The sequence below is a fragment of the Poromitra crassiceps genome (genome assembly GCF_964638095.1).
Source record: "Poromitra crassiceps genome assembly, chromosome: 12".
Lineage (NCBI taxonomy): Eukaryota > Metazoa > Chordata > Actinopteri > Beryciformes > Melamphaidae > Poromitra > Poromitra crassiceps.
The window spans coordinates 21,800,270-21,826,065 of record NC_139632.1 but is presented as its reverse complement, the minus strand read 5'-3'; the positions used below and the strand labels follow the sequence as shown (position 1 = coordinate 21,826,065).

Genomic DNA, 25,796 nt, shown 5'->3' with positions numbered 1-25,796 from the left:
GGATCGGTGAGAACCTGTTTCCCTGTGCTTGGCTCTGTGCTGTGCTGTCTGGATCTGATCTGTGCTGGATCTGATTTGTGCTTGACTCTGTGCTGTGCTGTCTGCATCTGATCTGTGCTGGATCTGATCTGTGCTTGGCTCTGTGCTGTGCTGTCTGGATCTGATCTGTCTGCCTTGGCACCATAGGGATTAGTTGGAAAGTCCTTGATGGATTGTCCTGAGGATTTGCCACTGTTTGTTTTTTCCAACTCTCAGTTTTTCTGGAATGTTAGAACGTTACAATTATACTAGGAAGCACTCAGTCACAGTTAACAGAAAACGTTAGGGTTGTGCTACAACCCAGGTTTTACGAGTGAGAACGAGAGCTCTCACTAGTGCCTTTAGGGCTGCGTTGCAGCGTTTAAGGCACTAGTGAGAGCTTGAGTTCGAAACGAAGTAAAACCTTAGTTGGGTGTTCTTGCAAACTGAAAAACTGACCATAACTAGAAGTGCACTCGGAGAGTGCAGACTTCTGCCAAGGCCAATAGTCCAATTTGCTATAACATGCAAATTTTGTGAGTCGGACAACCAGCGGTGCTGACCAATCAGTGTCTGAGGAAGGACGATGTTGTCCTTAGTGGTTGAAGTTGAAGTGATAGACAGATCGTGCATCCAATCACCTGCCAAGTATTTTTTTGAAAGTGCTGCCCTTTTCCAAGTAATGTCCAAGGATGAGTTCACAGATGGTTCTGTGTCACATACCATGTGGCAGCGTCAGTATAGCCTCCTTCAGAATTTGCTTTGGTTTTAATACAGTGAAAAACAGTGAGGGTGGAGGAGAGAGACACAACAGAACAGTGAGGGTGGAGGAGAGAGACACAACAGAACAGTGAGGGTGGAGGAGAGAGACACAACAGAACAGTGAGGGTGGAGGAGAGAGACACAACAGAACAGTGAGGGTGGAGGAGAGAGACACAACAGAACAGTGAGGGTGGAGGAGAGAGACACAACAGAACAGTGAGGGTGGAGGAGAAAGACACAACAGAGCAGTGAGGGTGGAGGAGAGAGACACAACAGAGCAGTGAGGGTCCAGGAGAGAGACACAACAGAACAGTGAGGGTGGAGGAGAGAGACACAACAGAACAGTGAGGGTGGAGGAGAGAGACACAACAGAACAGTGAGGGTGGAGGAGAGAGACACAACAGAGCAGTGAGGGTCCAGGAGAGAGACACAACAGAACAGTGAGGGTGGAGGAGAGAGACACAACAGAACAGTGAGGGTGGAGGAGAGAGACACAACAGAACAGTGAGGGTGGAGGAGAGCAACACAACAGAACAGTGAGGGTGGAGGAGAGAGACACAACAGAACAGTGAGGGTCCAGGAGAGAGACACAACAGAACAGTGTGGGTGGAGGAGAGAGACACAACAGAACAGTGAGGGTGGAGGAGAGAGACACAACAGAACAGTGAGGGTCCAGGAGAGAGACACAACAGAACAGTGTGGGTGGAGGAGAGAGACACAACAGAACAGTGAGGGTGGAGGAGAGAGACACAACAGAGCAGTGAGGGTCCAGGAGAGAGACAGAACAGAACAGTGAGGGTGGAGGAGAGAGACACAACAGAGCAGTGAGGGTCCAGGAGAGAGACACAACAGAACAGTGAGGGTGGAGGAGAGAGACACAACAGAGCAGTGAGGGTCCAGGAGAGAGACACAACAGAACAGTGAGGGTGGAGGAGAGAGACACAACAGAGCAGTGAGGTTGGAGGACAGAGACACAACAGAACAGTGAGGGTGGAGGAGAGAGACACAACAGAGCAGTGAGGGTGGAGGAGAGAGACACAACAGAGCAGTGAGGGTCCAGGAGAGAGACACAACAGAACAGTGAGGGTGGAGGAGAGAGACACAACAGAGCAGTGAGGTTGGAGGACAGAGACACAACAGAACAGTGAGGGTGGAGGAGAGAGACACAACAGAGCAGTGAGGGTGGAGGAGAGAGACACAACAGAACAGTGAGGGTGGAGGAGAAAGACACAACAGCAGAACACTTGTATCTGCTTGTATGGAAGTGTCAAAATCTTCTATCCTGTCCAGAAATTGTGTGGGAAAATGATAAGATGAGGCTCAAAGTTAATGCTGCCTAAGCTTCAGGATCTTGGCTGTATGTGTATGTGTGCATGAGTGTGTGTGTGTGTGTGTGTGTGTGTGTGTGTGTGTGTGTGTGTGTGTGTGTGTGTGTGTGTGTGTGTGTGTGTGTGCGTGTGCGTGCGTGCGTGTTTGTGTGCACGTGCATGCGTGCGTGTGTGAGCGTAGGCCTACATGTGTTCCATGCCATGTAGGCGCGCGTGTGTTTGTGCATGTGCTCTGACTGTATTTGTGTGCTTGGTGAGGATAGACAAGCAGACGTGGTTAATCTCTAGAGATCTCTGGGCGTTGACAGGGTGCCGTCTGGTATCCACAGCAACCAGCAAAGGTTGACAGCGCTTCACGCATCCTGACTGAGCCCTTCACCCACGTGCGCAGCGTCACCCTGACCATCGCTACAGCCAGACCAGAAGACACTGGGAGATACCAGTGTGAAGCTCAGAACGAGAAGGGGGTCAGCTCGGAGTCAGTGTGGCTGGATGTTTATGGTAAGTACATGTATCGATCTCCTGCATATTAACTCTCCCATGGTACATAGGTATTGAATGTTGGCGTCCGGGTAATGCAGCGGTAGATGCACTGTCTACCAACAGGAGGGTCGCGGGTTCGAGCCCCTGTGTTACCTCCCGGATGGTCGGATGTCCATACAGGCACAATTGGTAGTGTCTGCGGGTGGGAAGTCAGATTTAGGTGTCCTGGTCACTGCACTAGTGCCCCCTCTGGTCGGTCAGGAGGCGCCTGCATGGCATCTGGTGACTGCACATGTATCGGAGGAAGCATGTGGTAGTCTACAATTTGAAAAAAAGGGGGGGGGGGTGATATTGAATGTTGAAGTGTTGTTGGGTCTTTCAACATCGTAGTTGCCTTCATACCATGCGTGTTAGGATGTGCCGTGACCTTCTGAGTTGTTGATTAGTCACCTGTGTTGCCAAAATCATCCAGTCCAATAACTTCCCTCCTCTAAACCATTTGAGAATGTCAACGTCTTTGTTTTTCAGCTAAAGGCTTCATCAGCCTATCCCCCAGAGAGAACAGCAGCATCCACGTGCGTTCAGGGGAGAGCCTGTCCCTAAACGTCGATATGGAGGCTTACCCAAAGCCCCATTCCTTTTCCTGGAGCTTCATGGGGGAAGCCTTAAAGAACACAACAGACCATGTCATCACCACACACAGCAATGCACACAGGTACACAAACACAAACACACACTCTCTCCGTGTTTGCTCGCCCTGGGCCAACCACGCTGATGCATGTGCCCATTACACCCTCTCACTGAAATTTAACACCTTAAGTTTCGAGTTGGCCTTAGGTCAGTGGAGGTGGCGGTTGCACCTTACTGTGACAACCAGCCTTCCCTACAGCAATATGCGAGCCACACACGTCACAGCTGCCTGAATAATGCAGTCGAAATTCATTAACACCCCAGGGCGCTCTAGTGAAATGGAGTTCTGTGTTTTATAACCGTGAGAATACATTTGGCTTATAGAGAACTTAACCATGAAACATATACAGTATGGCCTCCGTGTTGCAGATAGAAACCTTCATTAATATTTACTAATGCTGCATGTTCAGCATAATGCTTTTGTAGCCCACGCTGAATGCTAACATATTCTTACACAGGCGTTTGTGAGGAGGCTGACATGACATGACCTCTTCATTCAATAATTGATTTACAATTTGATACTTGCATTGAACTAACGGAGTATGTTTTCACTATGATTGAAAAGCATTCATGCAATTGATCTGAAAAAGTAATTTTGATTTTGTTGTTTACATGTTCAGATATAGCAGTGAGCTGAGGCTGGTGCGACTGAAAATGTCAGAGGGAGGAGTCTACACCTTCCAATCCACCAATGGCGACGCAACAGCCACTCAGTCATTTATGGTCTTTGTAATCAGTAAGTTGTAGCATAGATTTTTTTAAAGGGTTTCTGATCCCTGAAGCCATATAGTGAATTACTCCACATAGCTTAAATGTTAGTGAGTGACGTGTGAAAATGGGGTTTTGTTCCATCCCCGCCTCACCCTGCAGTTATCTACACCCCCATCAGTGTTAAAAATAAAATGTTTGAACAGAATGCGTTAGATTATAATATCTTCTACTTGTCGTTGATTGTTTCTCAGCTGATGTCTTCTAACATCCAACTGTCCTTAGGTAAACCTGCGATTGTATCTCACGAGGGCCCGGTGGACGGACAGGTGCGCTGTGTGGCACAGGGGTTCCCCGCACCCCAAATCACCTGGTACTACTGTGAGCAGCCATACATGAGGTGAGACCATGAGAACAACAACAGACTCAGACAGTGTCCTATATTATACGGAAGTGAAGCGTCACATTACAATAGATAGTACAGTACAGGGAAGTGACTTACAATGTTCAGTACTGCATGCTGCATGTTTAGACTCAATTACTGAGCAGTAGTCTTGCAAAAATACAGCATCACTGAATTTAAAAAAACAAACAACATGTATAAACAAAATTTTTGTTTATACATGTTGCTGATTGTTTTGTCTATATATACAGTATGAAAAGGCATAAATAAAAAGTAAAAATAAATAAATAAAAAAACAAACAAAAGTTGATCAAAAATGACATTGTGCCATGTACTGACGAACACACAGGAACAATGCAGTGATCGAAACAGTTTATGTTTGCACAATGAATTTCACAGCTTGCATGCCAATTGTATTCATGGTAATGATATAAACATGTCAGTGTGTTGCACTACATGCAACATTTCATCATTTCTCTGAATGAATTAATTTATGAATATATGGATTTAGACTGCTTTTTATTTGGCACCCGCCTTTTATGTGTACACACAACACTCCCTGCTACTGTTAGAGATCCGGCAACCATTCAGGGCCTGATATTTATTGGAGGATTAACCTATTCACATTCAGTGCATGCAATCTCTGTGAGTGTGTGTGAGTTTCGCATATCCTATCTTGACAACCGTTCGTCCGATCTACTTCACACTTGCCAGGTGTATTTCTGGGGACCCAAGGACATGCAGTGTCTGATTTGGTGCAATTTGGACATGCAACACGTTCTATATTAATAAAGTTTGAATAAACACGTGAACAGCGCTCTGTGTAGCAGTAGGGCACTGCTGAGTGAGTCTGTGACCGGACAGCACTTAGACAGCAGATGCTATTTACGCTATGGTGCTGTGAAATGTAGAGCCTTGGGATAATTTTACTCATTGCCATTTATCAGCATAGAAGGAATTCCTCAGCTTTTATGTATTTTGAGGAAACCAACATAACTGCTGGCATCATGCTGTCTGAAACATGAAGACGCTGAATAGAAATGTGAGTAGGCAATGTGGTGAAAAGCCATTTAGTTAGAGGGAAAGAGAGAACATTTTGCCTGATGCAACCACTCGGCAAGGCAAGCACATTTCCTACTGTACTGAGGCAATTCAAAGTGCTTTACAGAGTAATACAAAATATTGTAAAAGATTTACAATTAAAAAGTGCAAAAGTACAGACAAGATACAAAAATAAAAGACTTCAAAAGGTAAATTCAAAGCAAAATGCATTGCATTAAAATAATTGACGGAGAAAATCTTAAGTTATATTAGCTTTATTCACATAATCAATAGTTTGACTGTACACATTTATTAATACCATTATGCATAGACACGCACAGGCACACAGACACACTATACCTTCCTCTCTGCCTCGCTCTGCTGTCTACAGTCACATGTGCTCTGCTCTTGTTTTTCTGTCACCATAGTAAAACATAGTACAGATTGTAGCAGAACAACAGAGCTATAAAGGATTGTGTTTCTCCATAAATCCTTACTGTAAACCTGTATGCTTTAATGACAGGGGTGCAGTCTCTTTGCATCTCTTTGCAGAGATATGTGTAGGCTAAATACATTCATAAGACGACTTCAACACTCCTGGCTCAAGTTATTTGATCTCAAGTGATTTTCCTCAAGATCGCTCGGTATTCTTTTTGGCTCAGTATAAAGATTATTAAAGAGTTATGTCGGGAGAAGAATGCTTGTTAAATTCCATTCTGCATCAATAATAAAATCAAGCGGTACTTCTTGGTATTGAGCACTCACTCTCACACTGCTGTCATTTCAGCCAGTATGATTAATTGTGCGTTACCTCTCCAAAGATAATCACAACTTAAATTATCTTTTTCCAGTCTGGTGACACTGTCAACCAGTATACAATTAAGTCTGCCTTGTCTTTTGTCGGCCTCAGTCGACAAAAATCTTAATAGCGTTATCAGTTTTCGGAGAGTAACCTCCCTCAATTCTTCCTTTCAAAAGGAAATCAATTTAGATGAGATCATGAAGGATTCTTAGAGCAAAGATCCTTTCCGGTGGTCTAACCCTTATAGGACTTGTCAAATGTTCCTCTAGAACAATACACAGATCAGCTAAGCAAATACAATTATAAACTGCAAGCAATCCTTAAATTCTCAATATAGGTTTGTGGATCCGATCAGAGCAGAGAAACTCCTGTTGGGATTGGTCAAATAATTTGTGATAAATTTGTAATAATAAAGACAAGTTTGCAATCTGTAAACAGATCAAATGAAAGCTATTTATACGCTGAAAGAAAAGTTGAACAGAAACAGTTCAAATGAAGGCTATTTCAAAGCTAAGCTGAAGAGATATGTTTTTCGTCATCATAGGGTAGGTAGTGTAAAATAGGAACGCAGGCTGATATCATCTGCGAGGTTATTCCAGGTCTGTGTTGCATGATAACAAAACGCTGGTTCCATGCCCAGATGAAGACTTCATGGTGCCCCTGGGCAGCGACTCTCAGGTGCCAATGGATGCCGTAGGTCAGGGATGTCCAAACCTTTTTTGAATGGGGGCCAAATTAGATAATGTGAGCAGCTGCTTCTCACATCATATGGGTTATTAAAGAAAATCACATAATAGGGTACAATAGGTTCTTGTTTACCAACTGAACATTAGTTCTGCCTGTGTTCTTCCTACTTGGTGCTTGTCTTGGCCCCTGACTGGACTTTGGACATGCCTGCCTTAGGTCTTCTAGTTTCATATGATATAAGTATCTTCACTCAAGCTTAAAAAATAGACCGCTACAGACTCTGAAAGACGGTAATCTCAGCCGCAGATGCCTGCAGGCTCAAGGAGTTGGTGCCCCTGGAGTCTTGGTGCCCAGTAGCCTATATGGTTATTGACTGCTTCACTGTGTTTTGTCCTAACTCTTGAGACCAGCCTGTAGGCCTGGGTCCTAGAAGGTCCATGTGGCACGTGCATGTCAGAGATGTATTTGGGCCCAGAGCCACAGAGTGATTTGTAGACAAGCAGCAAGATTTTGAAATCAATGATCTAGTAAGTAAGTAAGTAAGTAAGTAAAACTTTATTTATATAGCACCCTTCCCAGCACGAATGCACAGAGTGCTTTACACATTAAAGCAGCAACATAGAAATATAAGTGCAGGAATAATACAGAAAAAGGCAAAAACATAAAAACATACACAGAGCATGAACAGGTAAAAACAATGGCTAAGAATGACTTGTGCTTTTTGTAATTGTGTATGTGTCATCTATGGACCAAGCTTCTGCCAATAAAGGTTTGATTGATTGATTGACTAAAAAGCCTGTCTAAACAGGTGAGTCTTTAATAGTTTTTTAAACGAGAGCTCAGAGCGAGCGGCTCTCAGATCGGGGGGGAGGACATTCCAGAGCTTCGGGGCTGTCACTTCGAAGGCTCTGTCGCCTTTTGTTTTTAGCCTGGTCCTGGGCACGGCCAGGAGCTCTTGGTCGGATGACCTCAGAGACCGGCTGGCTGCATAGGGGTGAATGAGGTCAGGGATATAGGCGGGGGCTTGGCCATGGAGGGATCTGAATGCAAATATAAGGATTTTGAAATGGATCCTGTGCTGTACCGGGAGCCAGTGCAGTGAGGCTAGGATGGGGGTGATATGGCATGACTTTTTTGACCTGGTGAGAAGTCTGGCAGCAGCATTTTGGATCAACTGGAGTTTAACCACCGATGATTTATTGAGATATGAATAAAGGGAGTTACAGTAGTCTAGTCTAGATGAAATGAATGCATGGATGGATATTTCCAGTTCGGCATGTGAAACAGTGGTCCAGAGTTTGGCAATATTTCTAAGGTGGAAGAAACAGGTGCGGGTGATTAACGATGTGCTCTGCATATTGCACACTGGTATGTGTGTTTTTACAACTCAGGAGGAATTTACAGCACAGGAGGAATGTAAATTAATGTGTACAGTGAGATGGAAGAGATAAAACAGAGATAGCTTAATGATCCCATCAGCTCTTTGTCGTTCAACACTATATTGTTCCACCTTCAGGTGTTCGCAGCAGGTGAATGCCACTCAGGAGGAGCAGGATGTTGTCACGGTCACACTGCTCAGTCCCATGTTTGGAAAGACAGAGGTGGAGAGTCGAGTGAACGTCAGCAGGGGACGCTTCCATACTCTGGAGTGTGTGGCTACAGTGGAAGGAGAGCAAGCCTACACCCTCTTCTCTATCAGTGGTGAGTTCACACACACACGGACACACACAAACACACACACACGCACACGCACGTACGCACGCACGCACGCACGCACGCATGCACGCACGCACACACACACACACACACACACACACACACACACACACACACACACACACACACACAGACATGAATACATTTAAGAAGAAAGCGGGGGTACGGGGGTACGGTGGTGCAGTGGTAAGCGCTGTCGCCTCACAGCTCGAAGGTCCTGGGTTCGATTCCCACCTGGGACGCTGTGAACGCTGAAGGAATGCGTGCCTCGAGTGCCCACCACCCGGGTGGGGTCGTCAAAAGGGCCTTTCTGTGTGGAGTTTGCATGTTCTCCCGGGGGTTTCCTTCATATAGGAACCCCTTAACCAAAACATGCAATATCCTGGTTGCTGATGTGGTGCCTCCTCTGGTCGTTAAGGGCACCTGTTCGGAGGGAGGGGAACTCGTTGGAATAGCGTGATCCTCCCACGTGCTATGTCCTACCGGTGAAGCTTCAGGTGAAAAGAAGCGGCTGGCTAACTGCCCATGTCTCGGAGGAAGCATGGAGCCAGTTTTCGGCTCTCCCCAGATCGGCAGAGGGTGGAGCAGCAACCAGGATAAATAATTTAAAATGAGCACTAATGGGGGATAAAAATCAAAAAAAAAATCAGAAAGCAGGGGGGTGATGGCATCCTGTACCATGTTTTGTTGCTTAAGTTGATATGTCGTGTTAATCTCAAACATCTCAGTGTCATTAGCTAACGTGACAGAAAAACACTGCTGCTTACAGTGGGAATCTCAATGACCTTAAAGTTCTGTGTGTGCCCGTAACCTTTTAGTCACCTGCTTATGACCCCCTGCTGAATAGACATGGAAACAAGGCTATCTCCCCTCTCTGTCTGCAATCCCACAGCTCTGCACACCCATGAGTTTTCTGCAAAATATTTACCAAAAGCATGAGTTTGACACGGATTAACCCTCAGATAAAGATGTGGGTTTTCAACTGGGGGTTACGTTGTGTTAGCTTCCATAATCTGTTATGGAAACATTCGCAAGGAGAGATACCACCGTTTTGATTGGCTGTGATAATGTCGCCACTTGTGTCGCCACAGATAAGAATTAGCATTAGCCCATTGTTTACCTTATGAGCACTAATCCTCCCTGTTGACCGTAACGGCTTCTCCATCTGCTGTATAATAGCCTCAAAACGGTGTCGGTCTAGGAATTGAAAGTAAGGCAAAGTTGGTTTTGCCTGGGCCTGGGAGAGGGGCTTAAAGGCTGGCGGGTGGCCAGCGGGTGTGTGGGCGAGCGTTCTGTGCAGCCAGGCCAGACATAGCCTAGGTAAACCCAGCCCCCACGTGACCTGCTCTCTCAGTTCCCAGTCACCTAGTGACTGAGAACAGGTCTGAGAGCAGGTCATGTGGGGGATGGGTTTACCCAGGCTAGGCCGGACAGGCCTTTTGGAAGCATGTGCCTATAGGCAGCAGAGCACGCGGGGGGAGGCGCAGAGAATGTGGAGCACAGTAGGAGTCCTCCTGGCGCTGTCGGAAGTTCCGGGGCTCTGGGGAGCTTGGAGGTGAAGCAGCAGCAGAGAAGAGCGAGCGCTTTAGAAACCACTGACAGGTTTACAGAGGATTAGTTCCTGCAGACTCTGCATTCTCAGATTTGAAGTGGGGAGAAAGCTCCTTATCGCTAAACAGCTTATTACACCCCACTGTGCAGAGGAGAAAAACAATACGGCATCGCAAACAGCCAGACACAAAGGGACAGAACGCCGATTATATATAATTACTCCCTGCCACAGCTGTATAAGCAACAAAAGTTTAGTGAAATACTGTGTCATCAAAAGGGATATTAAACAATTACTTGGACAAACATGGCGCAGCATTTGTAGCAAAAAAAGAAGCTCTGAAACAGAGAATACTGTGTATGCAATTAAAAGGATTACTTTGTAGTAAGAGACAGTGAACTGCATCACCATGACTTCATGCTCTGTAGCAGTCCCTTCATGTCCCTGGTAGCAGTCCCTTAAAGAGATATTCAACACGTTGAGCCAGACACAGAAGTCCCTGCATGGTGTCCTCTATGTAAACATGTCAAACCATGAGACCAGGGCTTGAAACAAAGCACACGTTCTAAAGGTAGCACCGTTTTCTTTTTCTTTTTTAGCATCAATTTACAATGCTTTTGTTGCCTGCAGTTTTGTTGTGGTTACTGCTTCTCAGACTTATGGTGCTCACTGTTATGTTCCTCTTGTCTCCATCTCAATATACACTGTATGTCTCGCTTTAGAGAGAACCGTTCCCCATGAGCTGTTCACTCCCCTGCTCATTGGCTCTGTGTCAGCAGCAGCCATCCTCTGCCTCATCCTTATTGTGCTGTTCTACAAGTACATGCAGGTAAGACAGCTGTGCAGCAGAAACGGCCTGCGCGGCACACCCACTTTCACCAAATATTGATGCAGAACAAGCCAAGAAAGCATCAAGTTTTATCAAACGATTGCTGTTTTCAAGCTGATGAGCAATACGTGGAAGATTTATGCTAACAGGATTTATGCTTCTCTATTATTCTGTCTATCTTGTTGCCAGAAACCCAAATTCCAGATTCAGTGGAAAGTTATCGAAGGCATCCATGGAAACAACTATGTGTATATTGACCCCACCCAGCTGCCGTACGACCACCAGTGGGAGTTCCCTCGAGACAAACTGCGTTTTGGTGAGTCATGACTTGACGAAGATCTGATTAGGATCAAAATGTTGTCTCTACGTTTGTGGCGTGGAGTGTGCAGGTGTTACTTTTCCCTTTATTGATACAATTTCTAGGCCTAATTGCAGTAATCCATCATTTCTGACGGGCAACTGTACAGAGAGCTATATGATGTTATGGCTGTCATGTTTTAGGTGTAAATCAGACCTCGGCAACAGGACAATGTTGGAATAAATGTGGTTTGTCTCACTAATGGAACCTAGCAGTGCAATCACGATGACATCATCTCTGCCACCCCCGGGGCCTTTCATGGTGATTGATCTACGCCCTGTTTGCTGTGTATCTGGTCACAGCATTATGGTTCATGCCATATGTGGTCATCACCGACTAACCAGTTCCACTGCTCATTAATGGAGAAACCCCACTCCCGCAATGCAAACATAATATTGTTGACATTTTATGGGTGTTGTTTTTAGCAAACCAACTTAAACAGGATCCTGCGTGTCCTGGTGCCTACACCGCCCGGGGGCTGCAACTGGTGTTGTCCTAGGAACCCTGGCTTGGGGCCAGGAGTTGGGAGGGAAACAGGATGGGGAATAACAGTTTTGTGTCGATCTTCTTGTCTTCAGGGAAGACACTGGGATCTGGGGCATTTGGCAAAGTGGTGGAAGCGACCGCATATGGACTCTCCAAAGCAGATTCAGTCATGACCGTCGCCGTGAAAATGCTCAAACGTAAGCATCAACCTTGTCCAAACACATTTGGAATGGAATAAGATGAACGGAGGATATCAATTTGACTATATCTATTTGACTATAGGAGGATGTGCACAATTACTCGTAAGAGCTTGTGAATGCATAATGAATCGCTTACCTGCCAGCATTTAGAGTGATTTAGAGATAGGTAAATATTTTTCAGAGTTGGAATGCACGCTCCTGCCAGATCAATATAGAGACACTGTGGAGCACGTCATCATTCAGAAACCATGCCCAAAACGGGGGGAAACACGAACTCCCGTCCAATCCTTGGCAGCAACATCCACATTTTTCTTCTCGCCAATTCTCAATGGCTTCCTTGTTTTCCTCGGGAGCACAAAAAAATGTTAACTGGTGATTTTTTACATTTGTTGTCTGCGGAGCCCACCACACAACAGCTCAAGGAATATGACGGTGGTGTGTGGAAGTGAATGGAGAACTTTCCCCCGTGATGGGCGTGGCCTATTTCATGCAGTGTCTCTATACAGTACTATTTATGTACCTTTTCATTTTAATTGCCCTCCATCGATCATACAACCTTCTCTCTAGTGAATGAGTCAGAACATTTAAATGTAATCACAGTCAGGTTGACATGAGTTGCATGCCTAATCTGTTTCGACATGCTGATTGTGCTCCGATAACTTTTCTGCAGCGAGCGCGCATGCCACGGAGAAAGAGGCACTGATGTCAGAGCTGAAGGTCCTCAGTTACCTGGGAAACCACATGAATATTGTCAACCTGCTGGGAGCCTGCACTGTCGGAGGTGAGGGGAGCTGCAGTGTTCTGATATTCGCAGTCTCATGAAGCAGGAGACTTCGGACATTTTGTAGAGAATTTGGTAGAACTTTACATTACAACTCGGTAACAACATGGTGATGGGTGGTAATAGTGTGATAATAAAGAGGTAATACCATGTAATTACCCACGTAATAACCAGGTTATAGCTTGGTATTAACAATGGTATCTAGGTAATATTAGACTGATAATCCTGTTTATACTTAGCTAGACCTAGCTAGACACATTCTCTGTAAAGTCCTCTGAGACATGCTTGTGAATTAGGGCTATACAAATCAACTTGACTTGACTTTTTACCCTGTTACATAAATATCAGTCTAATATTACCTAGATACCATTGTTAATATTACCTGGTTATTACTTTGGTACTGTAATTACATAATTATTACCTCTTTATTATCATTTATTGTTAGCGAGCTGTAATGTAAAGTGCTGCAGAGAATTTATTTCATCATTGCATCACTGCCGTATCATCAATGTGTTTCAGCCATGTGTACTTAGTGTGTTTGTAGTGCTTTATTCCACTCTGTTACTGATACCTTGTGATATTTTGTTACTTAAGCTGTTTGCTGTGGTATGTATTTGCAAATATGATTCTCATGAGACATATCTGTTTGTCTGCAGGGCCCACACTGGTGATTACAGAGTATTGCTGCTTTGGTGACCTCCTTAACTTTCTACGCAGGAAGAGAGAATCCTTCATTTGCTCCAAGCTGGAGGAAAACTACTACTACAGGAATGTCCTGCAGCAGAGAGATGCAGCAGGGTCAGTGTCTTCTCTTGTGTACGGAGAAGGGACAGGGATGGGGGTGTCCGGGTCACAGGTTCGAGCCCCTGTGTTCAAACTGTGTTCACCAAATGCGAGCACACTCACAACTCGAGTTCCATCAGGGTGCAGGGCCACACAAAGTCACAAGAGCAATAGAAGAAGCAGGCCAGCACTCCAAAATGTCCTTAGAGAAATGTAATAAGTCACCTGGGACGTCCCAGGTGACGAGCCCCTGTGTTACCTGCGGCTTGGTCGGGAGTCCATACAGCCACAATTGGCCGTGTCTGCGGGTGGGTAGCCGGATTAGGGGTATGTGTCCTAATCGCTGCCTGCACTAGTGCAAAAGATCAGATCGTCATCGTCATCCGACCAGTGACGACAACATCCGAAGTTGGTCCCCGGGCGCTGTACGAGAAAGCGACCACTGCTCCTGGCCTGCCCCCCGGAGGAAAGGACATGCCTGGATGGGTTAAATGCAGAGGACACTTTTCACCGGCCACCGTCAGCATGAGTGTGTTGTGGCCGCATGCATGTATTGTGGTGTTCGTGTGACAATAAAAGACGGGCTTGTCCCGTTACGAGATGAGAGTTTGCCTCCTCTGGTCGGTCGGGTGCCTGTTCGGCGGGGAAGGGGCTGGGGGGGGGGGACTGGGGGGAATAGCGTGAACCTCCCACGCGCTACGTCCTGCCAGTGAAACTCCTTGCTGTCAGGTGAAAAGAAGTGGATGGCAACTGCACATGTATTGGAGGAAGCATGTGGTAGTCTACAACTCGGCAGAGGGGGTGGAGCAACAACCGGGACAGCAGGGGGAATTGGCCAAGTAGAATTGGGGAGAAAACAGTGGGCAAATCCGAAAGAAACGTGATAAAAAAAGAAATAAGAGACAGGGACAATAGTTGACTGTGTTTATGCCATATTTTGCATACCTCAGAGGTGAACACTTCGCAAAGACTTTCACGTTTTGTTGACTTCAGAACAGATTGCTTGGGGGAAAGTGTGAGGCATTAAACACGCATGCACAACACGCTCTGTATTGTAAATACAGCAATGAAAGTGATTGGGAAGAGAGACTTTGCACCTCTCCAAACAATCTACGAAAAAAAGGTCATCAGCCTAGCACTCAAAATCCTAGATGACCCATCTCACCTTTTATTTTGTGATTATGACCTGCTGCCCTCGGGCAGACGATACAGAGCGTATAGATGTAAGAGTAACCGCTTCAAGCTCTCTTTCCTACCCACTTCTGTGCTATTGTTGAACAAACAGGCGGCATTGCCCCTTCCCCAAAGAGGGTGTTCCCTATAAAACCAGGTCATATGCCGGTCGATGTCTTCTCACTTTTTTTTATATTTTTATTATTTTATTTTATTTTATTTATTTTACTTTTTCACTATTTTTACTATTTTTATTTTATTTTATTCTCTTAGCTTTTTATTTTATTCTCTTACTCTTCATTAAGAACTCTCTACAAACAGAGGCAAATCTTGCCTGTCTTAGTATTAGTAGAGCTGAAATTCTTTTAAAACAAAGCAGAACTCTCTACTAATCTGGATTGCCTGTCCTAGTATTGGTAGAGCTGAATTCTTTTTTAAACAAAGCAGAACTCTCTATTGTACTGTCATATACTGAGTTCTGGTCTTACTTAGTTGAGTGCCCTATTGCTCTTGAGGTGAGGTTTTGTACCTCCAAAAAGTGTATTTATTTTATCTTCAATACTTTTACTTTATCAAATGGGAAATTGCAATGAGGGTTGTGCAATAAACCCACAATGACTGTGCAATATGCTTAGAATGTCATTAGGATGAAAGTTGAACCAAATTGAACAAACCAGTGTTTGCTGTCTTTTATTTCTATTACACGCTGGCAAAATTTCCCAGTGGAAAGTGCATGTTGGAAAGGGACCACATTGTATGCTCGATATGTCTTTTCCCTGTCTGTTGTATGTATTGTGTCTAAACCTCTATACATGCGATATGTGGCTGTTGTACGGCACTACTTGCCCAAGACAAATTTCCCCTCGGGGACAATAAAGTTCATCTCATCTCATCATCTCATCATCTCAACAATCCTACTCTATCTTGACAGAGAAGGAGCTGCTTCTGAAAGGTGAAAGCTGATAGTACTGTGGTGTGTAAAATGTAAAAGAGTATTGTGGAAGGAAAAAGTGACTACTAGTATTTACTATCCAGAACGTGCGTAGGAGTGGGGAGTTTGGACGGCGGCATGCGTCTGTGTGGCTGTGCTCCGCTGAGATCAGACTGCTCCTCTTTCTTCACAGTGACAGCAGGAGCGACTACATGACCATGAGGCCTTCTGTCGCTGGCGCACCACCATCTAGCTCATCCTCCGAGAAGAGACGCTCGCTACGCAAAGGCAAGCTAGTCATTCATCAAACTCGACAGACTTGAAATACATGCTGTTTTTGCACAGATGACAGTTTGAATATGTATGCCTCCTCCTCAGCACAGTAATAATACAAGGTCTTTGTCGTGATTGTCTCTCAGGTGGGACCTACATCGATGCAGACGTTGTGAGCGAAATGCTTAATGAGGACGGTCTGTCTCTGGACACTGAAGACCTTCTCAGCTTCTCCTATCAAGTGGCCAAAGGCATGGACTTCCTAGCCTCCAAAAATGTAATTATCTCAGTTTCAGCTTGTACATGACAAATTCACTGATTGATCATACGTATGTTTAAGACTAAAAGCTGCCATGAAGTAATCGTGCGTTCCTTTATCTCAAAATAACTGGGATGTGGAGGCTAAATGACATCACATCCGTTTTGTTAGCATTCCATTTGCAGAAAACTTGAGCTGGGAAGTTCACTGTTCATTGGTCAGATCCAGTCGCTAGCCAGGCTAGCCATTGTTAGCAATAACAATTGACAACATGGCATTTCGCGGCATTTTGCGCATACAAACACTGCAGCCTCATGTCCACACAGATAGAAGTTAGGCAGTGCTGTGTGTACAGCTGATTTAATGAGACACAAACAAAACAGAAGTGCTAAACAACATTACTACGATTACTACTACTGTTGTTGCGCGGCGCAGCCATCTTGGATTTTTGAGGTTGGGGCTGCTGAGGCTCCTACGAGTTTGGAATGGGAAATACCAGCTCTGATGACGTCACCGCCCAGCTCATGACCTTTGAAGTCGTAAGACCTCAAAGACATGAGGAGGGTCAAGGCTCCGGTGACCCCTGTTTCAATCCACGGGGTCAGTGTCGACATAGTGGAGGATTACAAGTATCTTGGAGTGTACATTGACAATAAACTAGACTGGGCTAAGAACTCTGATGCACTCTACAAGAAGGGGCAAAGCCGTCTCTACTTTCTGAGACGGCTGAGGTCCTTCAACGTCTGCCGGACCATGCTGAGGATGTTCTATGAGTCGGTAGTGGCTAGTGCCTTCCTGTATGCTATTGTGTGCTGGGGCAGCAGGCTGAAGGCAGCGGATGCCAGCAGACTCAACAAACTGATCCGTAAGGCCAGGGACATTGTGGGGCTGGATCTGGGCTCTCTGACTGCGGTGTCAGAGAAGAGAACGTTGTCCAGGCTACGCTCCATCATGAACAATGACTCGCACCCACTCCACGGCGTGCTAGTCAAACACAGGAGTACGTTCAGTGAGAGACTGATTCCACCTAGATGCAGTACGGAGAGGCACAGGAAATCATTCCTGCCTGTGGCCATTGGTCTATTTAATGCCTCTCTTAAAAGAGCACCTCGGAGACGCTCAGTCTCCCTGAGACTGAGCCAGCCGATAGGTTAACTGTGCCTGGCTGAGCCACGTGTAACGTATAGGGCAAGCCGACTTAATATAAGTCCAGGGTGCAATAATGATAATTGACACGGAATGTATACTTACTCTACGTATTTGTATTTTGCTTACTTAGACATTCTACTTATTTTTGCTTCTATCGCATTTACTACTGTTATTCTATGCTATGTTGTGTTCTTCTGCTTATTTTGCTTAATATTGCATTACTACTGTTTATTTTATGCTATGTGTGTTCTGTGAGCGAGCTACTGTAACCTGTCCCAATTTCCCCCTGGGGATCATTAAAGTCTTTCTGATTCTGATTCTGATTCTGATTACCAGTCCCCACTTATAAAGGAATGCACGATAACCTCAGTGAAGTTACCTCAGTGAAGTTACTTCAGTGAAGTTGTCCCGTCAAACAAAAGCAGACAGGACTTGGCTGAATTAATTGGACCGCATCCTGTCATTCCATCATCTTTGGATCCTATTTCCAGCCTGGCTAGTAAATGGCCTAAATGGCCTGCATTTATATAGCGCTTTACAATCAGTAGATAGTCTACATTCACCCATTCATACACCGATGGCAGCCGCCATCGGGAGCAAGGAGAGTTAAGTGTCTTGCCCAAGGACACAACGACAGCAGCTGGGAGGGAGCGGGGATCGAACCGCCAACCCTTGCGTCATTGGCCGACCCGCTCTACCTCCTGAGCTAAAGCCGCTAGTAAATGGATCTAAAATGCATGTTTGAGCATGCTGTTGAAACATTTATTAGTTAGTGGAGGCAAGCAGATAATGGGCCCAGCAAGCCCATGTATCAGTGTCAGTGTTTGTGTGGTACAGATTCAAGTGTGGAAATTCAGGACCACATTGCATAGTCTAAAAGCATTTGTTACTTGCCTGCTTGAGGCTTAATATTATTAAATGGTACTTTACATAATGTTTGTGGTTTGTGATATTACACATAGTGATGTGGCTTGTTTTTTCAGTGCATCCACAGAGACTTGGCAGCCAGGAATATCCTGCTGACTCAAGGAAGAGTGGCGAAGATCTGTGATTTTGGCTTGGCTCGGGACATCACCACAGACTCCAACTATGTAGTGAAAGGCAATGTAAGTCTGCACCAGTCATCTACTACTGGAGAATATGAGATGACTTACAGTACACATACATGGAATTGCTTCACAATGCCTCCTAATCCTGTACTATAAACACTCTAACAGATATTGCAGCCTATTAGTTGGAATGGCACCAAAATTTGAATTTTCAGCAATAACTCCTCTCAAGGTTCAATTGTGACTAAAATTGTGGGAGTTCTGCAGTGGCTTCATTTGTATGGTCTGATTGGCTTAATTGTTTATGGTTCTAAATACAGTAAGCTAGAGACTTGTAAATTGATAGCCTAAGGACAGAGCATTAGTCTGCATGAAAACTACCAAGTGTTCTGACTTTAGGCATGCAAGTACTAGTACGTCTAAATGACAAGGTACAGTACAAGCACATGCTGTTGACATATTAACTGTTTTCTGACAGGTGATGAGCTCAATACAATCTGTCACATGACAAGCATGTGTGCGTTTACATTCTTCCATAAGTCTCAGCCAGGTGTGTGCCTTGCAGTTGGGCTGCGCTGTAGGCATTCCAACTATTCCCATCCTTAGGGAAAATCATCTGTGTGCATATCTGTGCTTGGGAACAGTGTCACGTGGCAAAAACATGTCTGACCCTATCGCCTCAGTGAAAGGGTTTTGCTCTGAGATTGATTGGAACTTTTTGTATTGATGCATTGTATACTCCTTTCAGGCTCGCCTGCCAGTGAAGTGGATGTCTCCAGAAAGCATCTTTGAGTGTGTGTACACTTTTGAGAGTGACGTCTGGTCCTATGGCATCTTGCTCTGGGAAATCTTCTCACTAGGTATGTCTGCACCATATAGTGTGTCTCTGTTTTATTAAGCGGCACAATGTAGTTAGACAGGCTCATTGACTGTGACTCATTGACTGACTCTACTGTACCTTGAAACATAGGAAGTAGCCCATATCCTGGTATGCCTGTGGACTCCAAGTTCTACAAGCTAATCAAAGAAGGATACAGAATGGATGCTCCAGAGTTTGCACCCAGTGAAATGTGAGTCTTTTCTTCTTTTTCTTTTTTCTTCTTCTTTTTCTTCTTCTTCTCTGTGTGTAAAAGCAACAAGCCATGGGGTTGGATGACTGGAGGTGGTGACAGTATGAAGGGAGATTTGAATAGCAGCTCACTCTCATCCTGTTTCATTTGGCTTCGAACAAGTGAAACAGACAGTGTGAAAACATTGTGAATTAGCTTAGCTCTGTGATTGGCGGGCTGTGACAGTATACTGTATGCTGTTCTACAGGTATCAGATCATGAGGGCCTGCTGGGATGCCGACCCCTTCCAGAGACCACCCTTCAGGAAGGTCGTGGAGCGGATTGAGCAGCAGCTGTCAGATGCCGCTAAGCATGTAGGTTGCACTACTTTGATTATACATTACATTATTATATACATTCTGCTTACAGGGTTTCAACAGGACAGCACATTCCATAAATAGACGTATAACTTTGTCCCACATTTTTCCCATATATCTCATAAATAGAAGGCAAATATGATGAAGAAGTGACATTATAATGGTTCTCTGTTACGCTAAACACCACATGAAAACCACATCCACTAACAACTCACTTAGTCTCATCTTCAAAAAATAATGAGACAAGGAAACAAGCCATTGTGCACAGTAATCAGATAGTAAGATAAAACACAAACAAATAAGCAATCAGAAAGCAAACGAACAAAAACTGACAGTCTTCAGCAAACAGACTCCCTTCCAAAGGGTCTTGGAGTGGTCCGAGGCAGGACAAGGCACAGCACATTCAATGGGCCAGTGCACTCCTCTGGGCCGAGGCTCAAAGCAAGATTTCCCTAAAACTAAAAACTTAAACTAACAAAAGGACCGGAAGAACAAGAACAAAAACTGAAAAACAAAATTGCTGTATAAATGTAATGTTAATTATTATAATGGTCATCATTATATTATATTGTATTGTATTTCATTGTATATGATGATGATGATAGTAAGATTATTATTATATTATTATCATATTATTTATTAAATTGTTGTTATTATAATGATGTTGCTGTTACATCATTTATTTTCACTATAACATTAATACTGTCTTTTTCTTTCTCTCCGCCACACATGCTACACTCTTTGCTTCACACGCCAACCTGTAATCTCTACTCCCGGACTCTTCTCATATCATCACATCCTGTACATGATACTGCTTTATGTTGTCATCTGGATGTCTATCTTGTCTGTCTTCTGTGTCACTCTTTGTTTCTAATGTTATTTCACCAATAAAGACAAAGAAAAAGAAAAAAAAGATTAAGTTAAATAAAGATGAAACTGACGGGAGTGTCCACACATGGGAGTAGCGGATGTCACATGTTTAATGGTTTTATCTTTGACAGCTGAGTCTTAGTTTCATTCTCCGCTAAAAAAAAATGAAAGAGCAATGAACAGTGCCACAGCCAACTGTAGTCGTGCATGTCTGTCTAAACATGTCGAGAACAGGGCAAAGATTCCTGTCACTGTCAGTCATGTCATCAATAAGCACGCGCACGCACGCACACACACACACACACACACACACACACACACACACACACACAAACGCACGCACGCACGCACGCACGCACGCACGCACGCACACACACACACACACACACACACACACACACACAGTCCTGAGGATATCAGATGAACCCAGATTTATTGACAATCAGATTATTTAATTCTGAAAACTCATGTTTTAGTCCTTGGTTTGGCTCTAAACTTTACTTGATCCTTGTCATTTCATTCACAAATAATTAACTCATGTTTATTTATTGAAGTTGTTCTGGAATTGAATGTACAGAAATAACCCAACTAAACCTAACCTTAACCCTGATTCAATGAAGCAGTACATTTCCTTCGTACCGTCTGGGTGAGTTCCTGAATGAATAGTGTCAAGCGCATAGTATGCCAAGCTAGCTACAGTAGGTGCCTGAATAGCTTCTGGTGGTGGAGATAGTGTGAGGTCAAACCCAGAGTCCACACACACACACACACACAGCCAGTCCTGCCCTTGTAATAGAAAAATAACTAAAATGCTTTGTTGATTCAATCAATCAATTTTCACACACAACCTTAACCCACTAATTAACACCTCTGATTGATTGAACGTTGATGCATCCAAGTGTCTGCGCTGTTCTCACCACTTCCCTGTCGCACCACAGCCCAGGGTGCAACAGTGTCATCTGTTTAGTTAGCAACAGCGTTGTCAGTTATGGCATAAGCAGAAGTGGGAGCAATCACACTTCTCTCCATACGGACATATTTATTTTAGACCAGCAACGTGTTCAGGGTGTCATGAAGACAAAGGTGCACCTGAACTGTAAATAGAGACAGGTGTTAGGTGTTGGCTGGGTATGTTTTTATGTATTCATTTATTTATTTATTATTTACTGGACTGTAAATAGAGACAGGTGTTAGGTGTCGCCTGGGTATGTGTCACTAATAATAGACACATTTATTTAAAGTCCAGGTGAACTTTGATTTTCATGACACCCTGAAGAAGGCATAGTGCCGAAACTTGTTGGTGATTTTCTTACAAGAAAAGTGAAAGCTGTCAGTGGGGTTAGATCATTTTAATGCAAATCAACTTCCACATCCACAGCCCACATCCCCTAGCCACTCCCCATATCCACCCCTGGAATCGACTCCCTATGACCTTCCTATCCCTAGCTACTGCTCCCTATGACCTTCCTATCCCTAGCTACAGCCCCTTTTCCCTAGCCCAGGGCCCTCTTCCTTGCCCCACTCCCACCACCCACATTCCCCGAGCCACTCGCCGTACCCACCCCTCAAATCCCGACTCTCTACCACCTTCCTATCCCTAGCGACAGCCCCTCTTCGCTAGCCCCGCCCCCTAGTTTCATGCTACAAATGGACGGATGGACACACACGTCACGTATAGAAGCGGTGGCACTGCTTAAAAATATTTAGGATTTTGAATTTGAAGGCTGAATGAGACTACATGAATTTTTAAGATGGATGTTTTTTGCTGTGAAATTTTAGCATATCGCTCATTGCTCTCTCTCTCTCTCTCTCTCTTTCTCTCTCTCTCTCTGTCTCTCTCCCTCTACCTCTCCCTCTCTCTCTCTTTAGATCTATCTGAACTTCAGCTCCAGGATTCCTGCGACGCCAGGAGCCAGGGAGGAGCAGAGTACCCAGAATGCAGCGTTTCACCGTCCCAATCCGGTCGGCAGCAACAGTACTGCGACCCAGCCCTTACTGGTCCATGACGAGGTCTTCCTGGAGGGGATCGGCCCCAGAGCCCAACGGGTGTAAGGACTCACTCAGTTCAGCCGGCCGCCCCGCAAAGTGCCTGTAAAGTTCCGCCACATACCATCACTACACACTCCCACCACCCCAGTACCGATGGCATTTATTGCTATCTATTCCTGCAACCACACAGAAAGAAGGACTGCTCACCATCACTATCACTGCTTGCTGATTTTAGGGAGGACACTTGGACAAATGCTCCCCTCCTCACGGGGCAGAACTGTTAAGGCGCTGGGGTGTGGAGGGACAACTTTGACTCTAAAACTGTCATACAGTTATATCAACTCTCCATTTCTAAAATACACTGTTCTAAGCTTTGGTGTTTTCAGTTTTTCCTATACATTTCATAAACATTTTGTTTTGTTGTTTTTGGCACTCAATGTTGACCTGAAATATTGTTTTCTATCTACTGGAGGTTTTTCTTTTTACTTTGATCTCTCTCTCTCATGAAAAGCTATGTAGCATTTTTATTACGGTTAGAGACTGCTCTTGTGATTGTTAGAGGGAAAAAAGCACTCGAGGCACTTGAACTTTACATCATTCCATGCACCACATGATGCTGATGCAGCTGTTTTTTTTGTTTTTACACTGTTTTATTGTCAGTATTATTTCCACTTCAGCTCTGTGTTGATATGAAGGAGATACCTTTGGGGGCCAATTGAAATTGAAATACTCAGATACTGCTAAATAAGCTAGACAGCATGGTCAGGCATGCTTAGAGTCCATAAGGGCTCCAAGCCTATTAGGAGATACGCAGTTTTTTTTTCAGACACTACTACCTGGACAACCATTAACATACTTTACTGTCTTTACTGTGTCTGATTAGCACAACAACACCAATATAATGGTTCAGCCCATGATTAGGTTACACACAGTTGTCTTTACAGGCTGATGGGATTATCTCAAATTGATAAGGTAATAGACATGGTACTTTAGCTTTGCAGTTATGTGCTTGTTCACTGTATAATGTGTATATAACTTTAGGTAATGATATAAGTTGTTTCAATGATATGACGAGGTAGGCGGCACCAGAGATATACATTTCACAAAGGATATATTCTGTCAAACCTCTAACTGAGGAGCGTAAGCTTTCGTCATAGATTTGCTATATAAGTAGGTGTATAGTTTCACATTCTGACAGCTGGACTGCAGGAGAGTTCCATTGTAAATGTGTAAATACAGTAACTGGTTTGGTTTATATGGTCTCTCTCCTGTCACATCCACTGTGTGATCTTTGTTTACATGAGACAGGTACTGCCATTTCTGATATATGTTTTCTCCACTTTCCACCTTGCATCCCATGCTACCACCGCTAGCTCTCTGTTGCACAGTACTTGATCATGGATCAAATCAGACTCATGTTGGATGCTCATTATGCGTTATGCGTAAAACGTTATGTTTTTGCTGCAGTTTGTTTGTCTGTCACCAGGATTACGGAAAAACTATAGCCGATTTTCGTGAAACTTTGTGGATGGCTGTAGCATGGGCCAAGGACCTGTTACGTTTTGGATCCCAGCCGACTCATGGAATTTACATATCAGACTGGACTATTGGCCTTTGCAGAGGTCTGTGCTCCCCGTTGTTTGAAATGCCATTAAGTGGACTGCAGTAGGCCCCCGAGACAACAGCCAGAGGAAAGCGGAGAGTTCGAAAGGCTTCTCTCTCTTCTACACGAGGCTAAGATCTCAAGTGTGTCACTACCCTGTGGGTCATCTCATTGTGCTCTGGCCAGTAGCTGCTTTCCCACCAGTCCTCTTCTTTCTATCCAGCTGTTTCCTCCATCAGAAGTGGGACTTCCAGCACCTCTCAGCCAGTAGTCTGTATCAGTCCAAACCATGATGATTTCCCTCTTCCCACAGGTGGCTGTTGTTGTGAAGAGCACCAGGAACGTGTCCTGTTTGTGTGTGTGCCTGTTTGTGTGTGTGCCTGTGTGTGTGTGTGTGTGTGTGTGTGTGTGTGTGTGTGCGTGCGTGCGTGTGCGTGTGCGTGTGCGCGCGCACGTGCATGTGCATGTGCATGTGTACACATGTCTAACTGTATTTGTGTGCATGAATGTATGCTTGCAGAGTAAAAAGGAATACTGTTAAAAAGGTGCCACTGTTAAAGACTCATCAAATTGTATAGGCTACTAAACTCCCACAGTCTTATTGCGCTGTCTTTTTGTAAATATGAAAGTGTATTGTAAAGTAAAGTTGATGCTTTTGAAGATGTTTTATGGTAATGAAGATAATGGTACACTGATGCAGAATTGTATCATGCTGTATTTTCTGATGCGTGCACACAGATGGAAAACTAGATGAAACTGGAAAAGCTGCTTGTGTCTCTGTCACCATGGTAACTTAAAAGGAAGATATTAATTTTGGCTGTGTTTTGAAATTCATCATTTCAAGCCTAATGCCAATTCCCATGGCAATTGTCACAGCATGATATGTTATGAAAACAGGCTGAACTGTTCTTAATAGTCATATATGAATATATGTTCATATTCAAAGCAGTATCACTAAAAGTGGTATTACTGCATGTGACAAGTTTAACCCGGAAGTGACCTCTCAGAATAATCTGTTTTTCAATTTGGACATTTTATTGTTTCCCTTAAATCTAAGAGGTTTGTTTTCATGCATTTTGCTATTTATTAAAATATGAGGCTATTATATAGTGTTATTGTGGAAATCTGATAAGTGTTGCTATTTCATGTGTCAATGTAAATAAAATTGTGTATATGGAATTCACAATGAATTACTCATTATTATTTTTTGCCCCATTTTACACCCATGTTCATACCGGCAACTGCAAACTTTTGTGCAGCTATGGCCATATCAAACAGCTTCTCTGCATCCTGTTTGGAAAAAACATTTTACCTGACATATGACACGTCATTCATTATAGCTTGCAAGCGTGCTGTCAACCATCTGCGTGAATCCTCTGAGCAGGTTGTTCCCTCAGGCGGCTGTCGTAAGAGATTCCTGCTCGCTCAGCTCAGATCGTCTCTACTGTAC

General features: G+C 44.3%; 1 protein-coding gene across 2 annotated transcripts in view; it reads left to right on the top strand.

Moving 5' to 3' along the window:
* kita (KIT proto-oncogene, receptor tyrosine kinase a) overlaps positions 1 to 25,519 on the top strand; it is a 34,535-nt gene extending 9,016 nt beyond the window's left edge. The window contains exons 4-21 of one of the 2 annotated variants that reach the window (XM_083648036.1): positions 1 to 6; positions 2,438 to 2,609; positions 3,120 to 3,306; positions 3,902 to 4,017; positions 4,275 to 4,389; positions 8,439 to 8,623; positions 10,910 to 11,016; positions 11,206 to 11,332; positions 11,953 to 12,057; positions 12,731 to 12,841; positions 13,498 to 13,639; positions 15,922 to 16,016; positions 16,148 to 16,278; positions 18,393 to 18,515; positions 19,207 to 19,318; positions 19,429 to 19,528; positions 19,776 to 19,881; positions 22,624 to 25,519. The exon at positions 1 to 6 is cut by the window's left edge and continues 134 nt beyond it. In XM_083648036.1, coding sequence (XP_083504162.1) covers positions 1 to 6; positions 2,438 to 2,609; positions 3,120 to 3,306; positions 3,902 to 4,017; positions 4,275 to 4,389; positions 8,439 to 8,623; positions 10,910 to 11,016; positions 11,206 to 11,332; positions 11,953 to 12,057; positions 12,731 to 12,841; positions 13,498 to 13,639; positions 15,922 to 16,016; positions 16,148 to 16,278; positions 18,393 to 18,515; positions 19,207 to 19,318; positions 19,429 to 19,528; positions 19,776 to 19,881; positions 22,624 to 22,806 — 2,223 coding nt within the window. In that variant the 3' untranslated portion in view covers positions 22,807 to 25,519. Of the gene's footprint in view, positions 7 to 2,416; positions 2,610 to 3,119; positions 3,307 to 3,901; positions 4,018 to 4,274; positions 4,390 to 8,438; positions 8,624 to 10,909; positions 11,017 to 11,205; positions 11,333 to 11,952; positions 12,058 to 12,730; positions 12,842 to 13,497; positions 13,640 to 15,921; positions 16,017 to 16,147; positions 16,279 to 18,392; positions 18,516 to 19,206; positions 19,319 to 19,428; positions 19,529 to 19,775; positions 19,882 to 22,623 lie in introns of both variants that reach the window. The other variant, XM_083648035.1, reaches the window with a different exon arrangement.
* Positions 25,520 to 25,796: the final 277 nt, after the last annotated feature.